At 41.8% G+C, this 9682-nt stretch overlaps 1 protein-coding gene across 1 annotated transcript in view; it reads left to right on the forward strand.

The window, feature by feature from the left end:
• MCF2L2 (MCF.2 cell line derived transforming sequence-like 2) overlaps positions 1–9682 on the forward strand; it is a 49280-nt gene that overhangs the window by 7487 nt on the left and 32111 nt on the right. Inside the window, exons 2-3 of the mRNA XM_009584643.1 lie at positions 2977–3091; positions 9542–9632. Coding sequence (XP_009582938.1) covers positions 2977–3091; positions 9542–9632 — 206 coding nt within the window. The remainder of the gene's footprint in view (positions 1–2976; positions 3092–9541; positions 9633–9682) is intronic.

Here is a 9682-nt window from a genome sequence, read left to right on the forward strand (position 1 = left end):
GTACTTAACAATTTCTGACCACAAAACTCCCTCAAACTTCAACCCAATTTCATGGTATGGCAGGAACCAAGGCTTTCCTTGTTTGTTTCCCTTGTTTGTTTCCCTGTCTGAAATATAGCTGTATTCAAGAACCTTCTGAGTGTTCTTCTGCTTTGGTTGCAGCAGGAAGTGCTACCTTCACCTTGGAGAATGAGATGGAGCCCAAGAGCTGTTAAGGGTGCGTGGCCTAGTCAGAGGCAAGGAGCGCCTGGCTCTTAGTTGAATGCTCAGTCTGAGGCTGCTTCTAAGTGTCCTTCTAGATTTGTTGCCAGTGGTGAAGGGAAGAAGTCAGTGTTCAGTCTGCTTACATTAATTCCTTGGATGGCTCGTGACAAAAATACACACCCACATACATACAGTGTGTCATCAGCCTGTCTCATCTAGCACGAGGAAATGAGACCAGAGGAAGAAGAGCACATGTATGAATGTGGATGCAAGAGAAAGAGAAGATAAAAGGGACACAAACAGACCCTGGTCAGCAGGAGCATTAGAAGTGCCATGTGAAACTTGTAGTTTAAACAAATCTTGAGTATAACTGCAGGTAAACTATCAGGTGTTGAAGGAGGGGATCCAGGGGAATCTTCATCTTATCCTCCAGGGGCAAATATTGCTGCTTTAAACCAAAATATTCCAGGTTACTACATCTCCCCCGTTTAGAGTATCTTCACATATCTGAAATACATGAATGGGAAGTGTGGTGCCCAGGAACCATGTGAATGCGTACAAGATACCATCTATGAAATACCTTGGCATGCATTGAACTCTGCAAGAAGAGACAGAGCAGACAAGCTTACCATTTCATTTTCCTGGCTGTTACTGTTTGTGTCCGGAAGATGTCACTAAGAATCTGTAACAAACCATCCTAACTGGGTATCTGCTGGTTGGAGTTCCTGGTCTCTAGAGTGCAGCAAACAGTCTGGGGAAAGTCTGACTAAATTTGCATGGCAGCATATTCTATGTCACTGCTGACTGCAGATAGTGCAGCTAGAGTGCCCTGAGATCAAGCTGCCATGCATCAGGATTTGGCCTTATCCCAAGGCCAATGTGGAGGTCAATGTGGAGGCCGTGGCTCTGCTCAGCATTTGAAATCCAATACAGTGCAGTGTGAATTATAGTATTCCTTCTTTGCATTTTGGCTGAAAGCCTTTTGAATCTCTGTAGGCCTGTTTTCTCCCTAGCAGGGTGAGTTTAGTGGATGATCTAACACAACTGAGTGATTTTCAGATATAATTAAAGCAATAATCAACCTTCAGAAAGGAAAACAGGGGCTAAAGGTAGTGTCCTGACAAAGCCACCATGTCACCAGATGTCAAGAAGGAAAAGGGTTTCCTTGTTCAAAATTCCTATTTTCTAGAGTTCTCACTTTTACTTTATGCAAACATTGTGTTCCTCAGTGTCCCAGCTCTCCATGGCTGGACAGCACAGAAGGGACCTTAAATAATCCAAGTGAGCCAGGGAGGGTTGGGCAGAGGCAGGATCAGGACTAGCAAGGGACTGACCACTCTACACAAAAATAGCTAGGACTTACTGGAGCACGTCTTTGCAATGATCACGAAAACAGGAGCAGGAGCAACTGGTTTGTGGTATCAGCTGTGGTTATCAGCAGGGAAAGGCAATGATCTATGGGAGCAGCCTGGAAACAGGGTTCATTTGTGGGGATTTAGAGGGTGCTTTTGAGGAATAAGGACTCATTTTTTTTTCCCTGAGTCTCTGTTTCCTCCCATACTCCTAATGGGATCGTTTTTTGGATATTTTTCTTCAGGAAGGTAATTTTCTGTCTGTCTCTCACAGCTTACCCTTCACTCAGGGGAAACCCAGACATGGTTCTTCCTTGGACAAGAATCCTCTGCGGGTGATAAATGACTAGGAAAACTGTGTGTGCTGCAGGACTAGGCTCAGTATTGGGTTTGTAGAGAATTCCTCAGCCTAGTGCGAAAAATAGGCTTACGTAGAGATTAGAGAGGAAGGAGAAAGACTCAGGGAAAAGCACGCCCTTAATGCCCTAAGCAACACTAAGCAATAAGGTACCTGTAACAAAAGCTTTGTTTCATCATATTCCTTTATGTGCTACTGCCTCATTAGTCTGTTCTTGTCTCTGAGTCCAAGTTGGTGAGAAAACTCCTGTTAACTTCTGTGTGGTTTGAGTGACACCCGGATTTATTAGCATAACCAAGTTAGGATTGGTCCTGCAAGTAAACAGGGTTTGTGCTGTGTACTACAACATCTCCTAGAGCTGAGCAGGAGATGTGTCAGGAGAACTGTAAAGGCTGCTGGGTTATAAAGGACTCAGCTCCATGCTTCCTGGAACTCTACTAGAGTTTGAATACTGCTGTTTGGATCAGGGAGTCCCTCAGATAGGGACTCTTCTTGATCTTGCTGTTTATGACCTTCCTGTCCTATTTAATGGAGGTTTGATGCAAATAAACAAGACAAGAGCAAAACTGATTGATTAAATACTCTATGCACTTTGAGCAGTTTTTTTGTTAAGGAAAGACCTAAGACTGGATTGGTCCTAGGCCTGTGTCATGGGTTATATGTGTGTATTCAAAGCTTGTGTGCTCTATTAATAATTTCATTTCTGTTAATGTCTAGAAGGAATCAGAGAGTGCTGTACCTATACATAGGGAAATGTTGTAAAATTATCACAAGAAATTACTTGGAAATGGAAAACAAAGAACCAAAGAAAGCACTTAATCAGAATTATGCAGAAGGTTCATGAAAAAGCTGAGAATAAACAACAGAGGCTAGAATCTCAGCTGGAGTAAACTGAGGTAATGAAACTACAGTGAGTTACAATATCAAATGGGAAGCTGATCACGTGTACTGGATCTGCGTGCTTTTCAATGAGGGGTATGTCAGTGTTTCCCATTTAAGTACTGACCAGTCTGTCCAAAGGCATAAAATCACCTTCTGATCTTTACAACCTCTCTTTTGCAGGAGGAAGAGGGAAGGATGGGGCACCCATTATAACCTTTCCAGAATTTGCGGGATTCAGTGACATACCTGATGAAGATTTTCTGAACGTGGTCACATATCTAACCAGCATTCCCAGGTGAGGCTAAGCACAATTGTCTGTTGATTTCCTACAGAGCTTTGCTTCCTCAGTGGCTCACTGCTTTTAGTGGTGCTACCAGGACGTACCAGTGACTCTGCATCCATCCAGTCAGTATGAAACTTTCCAATGTACCGGAGGCCCTAGGAACCACTCACATCATTTGCATGGGAAAGAAAGCTTCACACAGGACAGGTTTTCTGTCCAGGGCTTGAACTGGGTGGGAGGGGGTAGATCTGAAGAGCAGCAGTAAAGATAACAGATCAAAAGGGAGCTAAGAGGAGCTATTTGTGAAAACTCTCAGGGGCATTGGATGCAACAAGGGAAAGGTTGCATCTGGAAGAAGCCAAACTTATATAGGTCCTGTTGCTGCTTATTCTCTGAGTGCATCTTTCTGGGAAAGCAAGCTAGGTGCCCTGTTGACAGGATTCTGGCAAGCACCATGTGCTTTCTGATGCTTCGTTTATTGGGAGATCGCTCCGCAGCTAGGATATTTTCCTTGCTGCTTGCCTGCAGCTGTGCAAGGATACTGAAACAAACTCACTTCCACTGCTCTGAGGAAATGCGCTAAGACATGGCTGCTGAATTACTTCTTGTTTATCCAAAAAGAGAGCTTAATATTTTTTCAGCCCCCTGATCCTGTCTCTGGACCATGGCTGTTTGTGCTAGTTAGAAGCACAGCAGGGTTTTATTATTTCCTGTGGTCTTGTGCATAAAGGTGCTTAGAGGATGATGAGGGGAAAACGTGCCTCCTTCAAGTTTGAGTAAGAAGTTTTCCAGCTCCACCTACATGTATTCCCCATACTGAGTTGCCAAAGCAAGCTGAGAGAAACCACACACTGTGAACTTAACAGCTTCATTGTTTCCCTCTGCTCTGTAGGGCTTTTGTTCTGCCAGGAGAAAATCTGTCTTATGTATTTCTTCATTAGCTTCAGGACTGGAAGGATGACCAGCTTCAGGATTAATAAAACAGCAATAGTAGCTGAGAAAAACACAAAACTAGTTTTCCAGTTCTTTGAATTTGGTATGCTGGTGGGTGATTCCCAGTAATATTGTCACATGTTGGGGAACTAGCATGTTACATTGTCAACATGATAGACAGAAATGCTTTATGCTTCTTCAGCCTGTGTGAAAGCCAAAACTACAGATGTGTTCAAAAGAAATTAGCCAAATTAGTGAAGGATAGCTCCATCAATGGCAGCTGAACACATGGCTCAGATGCAAATTCTGGCTGAAGAAATCCATATGTTCCTTAATGCTGGGACTTGGGAGAATATACCAAGAAAAAGATTGTCCTTCTCACTTTCCTTCTTCTTTTGCCTCAATATCCACTGCCTACCAACACTGGACACAGGGTGTTGGGCTGGATGGACCTTTGCTTTGATTCAGTTTATCAGTTTTGTGTTTTCTCTTCCCCCGAGGAATCCCAGAGCAATGTGCAAAGAATGATGAATTAAGTTTCAAAACTTTGTGAGTCAGGAGAGCTGCAATATGCCTATTTTACAGATGATGAGGTATGTGTAAGTAATATCTTACACTACAGACAGGCTCACCAAAACTTGCGTTGAGTAAGTGACTATTCTGTTTGATTTAAATGACCTGTTCAAGGTCAGTGAAAGGCTGGGGCTTGAACCTACATTTTCTGCATACCAGCACATTGGTTTGACTCTTAGGTTCAATCATAGATCACACTGTAGGGATGTGAGTTTTCCCGGGAGTTTGCTAGTCTTTGTTGCAATGCTTTTAGAAAGTTTGACTGCATTTCTTGAGTCAGTATTTGAAACTCGCCACCCTTTATGTAGATGGTGAGGGACAAAGGTATTAATTTAGAAGAGGAAGAACCTGAGCAGCAAGCTTTGGTTGTGTGATTTATGACATAAGCATATGAAGTACAATCTTAATGTGGCATAAGTAGTAGACCTGTTTGGGTGCAGCAGAGCCTTGTTAATCTGCAGTTGGCTGGGCCATGCACAGAGAGTGTCTCTGTCATACATCTCATCGAGCAGTAAAGGGACTGCATTTGTTACTTTCATCAGCACTGCTGTACTGTGTACTACTGTATGTATTATGGTAGTGTTCCTGTACCTCTTATTTCACTTCTAGTGGTTCACCTTTTATTTTAATTCTCAAGGAAGATGTGCAGGTATCAAACAAAGTGACTAAGAGAAGAGAATAGTCTCTAAATCTTGTGGAGTTACAAAAGGCGTGGCCATGAATCAGGTAAGATGAAGTATAGTTTGAAAAGCAGTTCGCCCTGTTTATCATAGAAAATACTTCCTTGTTCATAGCTCAGTGAACTGGAGAAATCAGCATCATTTCTCAGGCAAATGTAGAGAGAATATGTGTCTTTTGTAGTGTCTGTTTCTCTGTATCCTGCAGAATAAGGTTCATGCTAGTTGTGTAGATAAGATCTATGAGTGCAGATTACATCATTCAGTGAGTTAGTAACTTCCTAAGTCCCTCTGGAATGATTGATCTTCTGTGCCCATATGGCAAAACATCGAAAAGAGAAAGATAGACAGCAATTGTAATTATTCAGATGCATCTGATGCCTGGATGCTTTTATGCTGTTACAAATCTCCATGCAGAAGAATATCTGAAAAAATGAACTACTCGATCATGGACATGTACTTGAAAAAACAGCAAAGGTCTCTTTTTAAGTGACTTCTGATCTACATATTTGAGGGACTTTAAAAAATGGGACTTAAGAGTTAGTCTGAGGCACAGAGGCAAGTTTTACTTGGCACAAATCCTTTTGTGTTTGTTTAAACCACAGTTGTACTTGTTGCTTTTGGCAAATGCCGTCTTGTCAGTTACTTCCACTGCAGTTCGCTCACCAAGATGTGATTATAAGGGTCTGATTCTGAATTCTTTTAGGCCTTCAATCCTCCAGGTACACTCCTTTTAGAAAGCCTTTAGTCAGTCTCTCAAACCAGTCAGGTGGGCAAAACAAGGCAATTTCTATGTGCAGTCAGCTCCTGTGAATACGGTGCTTATGGATATAGTTACTTGTGGTTTAGCTACAACATAAATTTTGTGAACAGATTTTTCTCATTTTTATTAACCTGATATTAGTTGAATGATATATTTCTTTAGACCAACATCAGCATTTTGTTAACTTCAACTAACATACCTACTTTGTTGGTCATTTTGTTATAAATCACTGGTGTCAATGAAACTGCATCAGATTTGAACCTGATTCTGTGTGTCCAATTATTGACTAAGAGATATTCAGCATCTACAAATTGGTTGTGTGAGTCTGAGCTGAAAACATAATTAGATGCTGATTACAATATATATTCTCTGTTTCTTTGGAGTAGAGGCCATATTTTGGTGATCCGTTTGATTGAAATTATGTCCTCTTACATTCCCATCTTCCTGCTGCTTTAACATGGTTCTCAAAAATTAACATGGCTGTCAAAAATATGTAAAGCATATTAAAGAGACAGCCTTTTCCAAGATCATCTAAACATGTAACTGTTGCAAGGAGAATTGCATTGACTTAATTCACCCTTCATATCTCACTATATTACTAATAACTTTGTTCTAGACAACAGCCCAGTTTCAATAACACACTGTAAGCAACATGGATGTTGAATTGTAACATCGTTCTCTTGGAATAATTAGTCACAACAAGCACTTTCTGTATTTGTTCTGGTTAACCAGATATTTGGATCAAATCCTGTTCCCTGCAAGAGCAAAGAAACCTAAGTGGGACATGCATCTTGGGATTACTCATTTCTCTGGTCATTTGAAGAACCACAAATAGAAGATCTAACCTCCACCTGTATGGGGCCAGAGCATGCTTGAGTCTGTGCTTTAACAAGAGGCCAGCGAGGGTGCTGGGATTGTTTTTAAGAGCACTGGATTGTGACAACTGTTAGTAATATCAGTATCAAATGTTTAAAAACTTTATTCTGGATTAGTCTGAACTGGTGGATAGTATGTAGGAGAGTTTTTAAGTATTTGTTAATGAGTATGATCCTGTCTTTAACAACCCAATTTTCTGTGGACTGGATGGCCAGACAGCAGTCAGGGTCGACTGGATGGTTTCCTATTCCCTAGGCCAGGGAACTGGGTGCAACCCACATCAGTCTGGTTTTTAGAGTGTGTTTCTGTTTGACAGCTTCTCAATGGCTTTTTTGCCTTTTGGGGTGGTGGTTGTATTAACGGGAGGATTGGGGGCTTGTCGTTTCCAGGTTCATCTGCAGCAAATGGAGTAACTGGAGCTGTTGTTGGCACAGGGGTTGGTAGACCACTGTGCCCAGGGTGGATGCAGCTCTGATGCCGAGGAGTGGGGGTTCACACCACCCCAGCCTTTTGCCTGGAGTGAGATGCTGTGCCAGGGGTATTAAATGGGAACAGAGAAGCAAAAAACCACCCTTCCTTTCCTTTCCCTTGTGACTCCTGAACGCATTTGTACCCTACAATTTCTAGCAGTTGTTTTCTTTCTGTAGTGACCTAAATGTTTCTTGGCAAATTACTAAACCAAAAATAATTTTTTGGACATGTATCACACAAGCAAAGGAGGAAAATGACACATGGCTTTGTGCTCATTTTGATTTCCCGAACTATCAGCAAGTTTACCCCAACCTTCTCTGTTTGAGATGTAATCAGAATTCCTGGCACCTCACCTATAATGCAGCAACATCGGTTGTCAAGGCAGAGAGAAAAACCTGACCTTATCCTATGTGTCTCCATTAGGTAGGACAGGCACCCTGTCTTCAGAGATGCTACCTAGTGGTCTGGAGGCTGAGGCGGATTTGTCCAGGCCTTTCATGCCTACCAGATTTCCAAAGCAATTTTTGGTCCCAATCAGCAGAAGCAGTTTGAGAAAACTAATGCAGATTTTTGGGTAGGTTAGGAAGCCCCCAGGTTGAGACTTTTGAGTTTAGTTCCTCACACCCTTTCTGTAACAATCTGCAATACACACAATTTCTTTGTTGCCCCTTCCTCTGAACCTTTTTTCCCTAACATCGAGAGCAAACACATAGATAGCACACTGGGCATTTTTTTCCTTGAAACGATTGTCAGGCTATTGAAGGATATGGATATATTTGTATATATATATATAAAAGGAGAAACTGGCGAATTATCTTCCCTGTGCTTGAGAGGCAGTGCTGCAAACACATTTTCTGTCCTCTGCATAAAGAGCTGCATGTTGCACTGCTTAAGAGGAAAGGTTGTCTATTGTCATTGAATTTTTTAATTCTCAGAGGAATGCCGTAAAAAATATTGAAGTGTGAAATTCAGTGAGTTTTCCTAGTACCAGCATGAACTATTAGGAACACTTGCATGGCATCCCGGATTTGCACAACCCCTTGGCTTCCAGGTTGCTGTTCTTGATCCTGCAGAACTGCAGCAGAAGCTCAGAGTTGGTATTGTTGGTGCTCTTTAGTGGATTATTGACACGAGTTTGCACAAAATGACCCATGAAAATGGTGTTCCTGGGATGCTTCTTGTATGACCAATGGAAAAGGGTTCAAGGAAATGTTTTATACAATTTCTCTTGATCTTAATCTGTAATTAGACGTTTGATTGCAGTATGTCCTTTGATTATGACATGTATACTCTTTCTGCCTGCCTCTGATTTGTCTAGAGATGACTGAGCCATCCTGCTATAATGAAGTTTCTGGAGATTTTTCTCAGTGTGTGCTTATTAGCTTCTAAGGACTTCTCTCCAACTCTGAGCTCTCTTGGAACGCAGAGAGTAGAGCAGTCCCACTGAAGCCCTGCACATCAAAGTGGGATTTTTGAGAGAGAGAGAGGATGGGATATTTATGAGGACTACATAGATGGGATGGAGCATCAAATCAGTGCCTCATAGATCCTCCTTGAAAAGTACTGAGAAGGAACAGTAACTGTTATTCTAGCCAATATGTTAAAAGGATATTTTTGAATGACTTGCAACCCTAGAACCAGTTTGTGGTTGGCAAGATATAACTCTTCAATTCCTGCTTTGTCTACCAGAATTCCTGGGGCATTGTGTACACAGGCAAGGTGGTGACAGTAGGGAGATACTGACTCCCTGGAGTTAAGTGCTTCTGTCAGATGTCAGCATTCTTGGAGAATGAAGACTGAAGTGGGGTGTCTAATAACTTGAATTATTTTGCAGAGAAAACATGATCTGATGTTTTTGCCTTCAATATAGCACAGTATAATTCATGATCCCGAACTCTTCATATCACCTAGATTTGGCAGCAGAGTAGCATAGCAGATAAAATATTCATGTTTTGCGTAAGCTGCTAGCCTTACACTGGAAAGAGAAAATTTGCCAGCTTTCGTTTTCATGTGAATTTCTGCCAAATATTCATTCTTTCCACTGTACATTGCATTTTCATAATGGGCTTAGAGGGTGATCTGACGGAGGCTGTGTTTTGCTGCAGTACACTTCCTTGGAATGGGAGCATCTCCATGTAACCCAGCATACTTATTTCATCTGTTTTGCAGTCTGGAGGCTGCCAGCATTGGATTCATCATCATCATAGACAGACGACGGGACAAATGGAGCGCAGTCAAGGCATCCCTGACACGGATAGCAGTAAGTGCTTGCTTTTGTTATTTATCTTCTAGAAATTAAAAATATCTGCT

The sequence above is a fragment of the Fulmarus glacialis genome, unplaced genomic scaffold (assembly GCF_000690835.1).
Source record: "Fulmarus glacialis isolate BGI_N327 unplaced genomic scaffold, ASM69083v1 scaffold16779, whole genome shotgun sequence".
Classification (NCBI taxonomy): Eukaryota; Metazoa; Chordata; class Aves; order Procellariiformes; family Procellariidae; genus Fulmarus; species Fulmarus glacialis.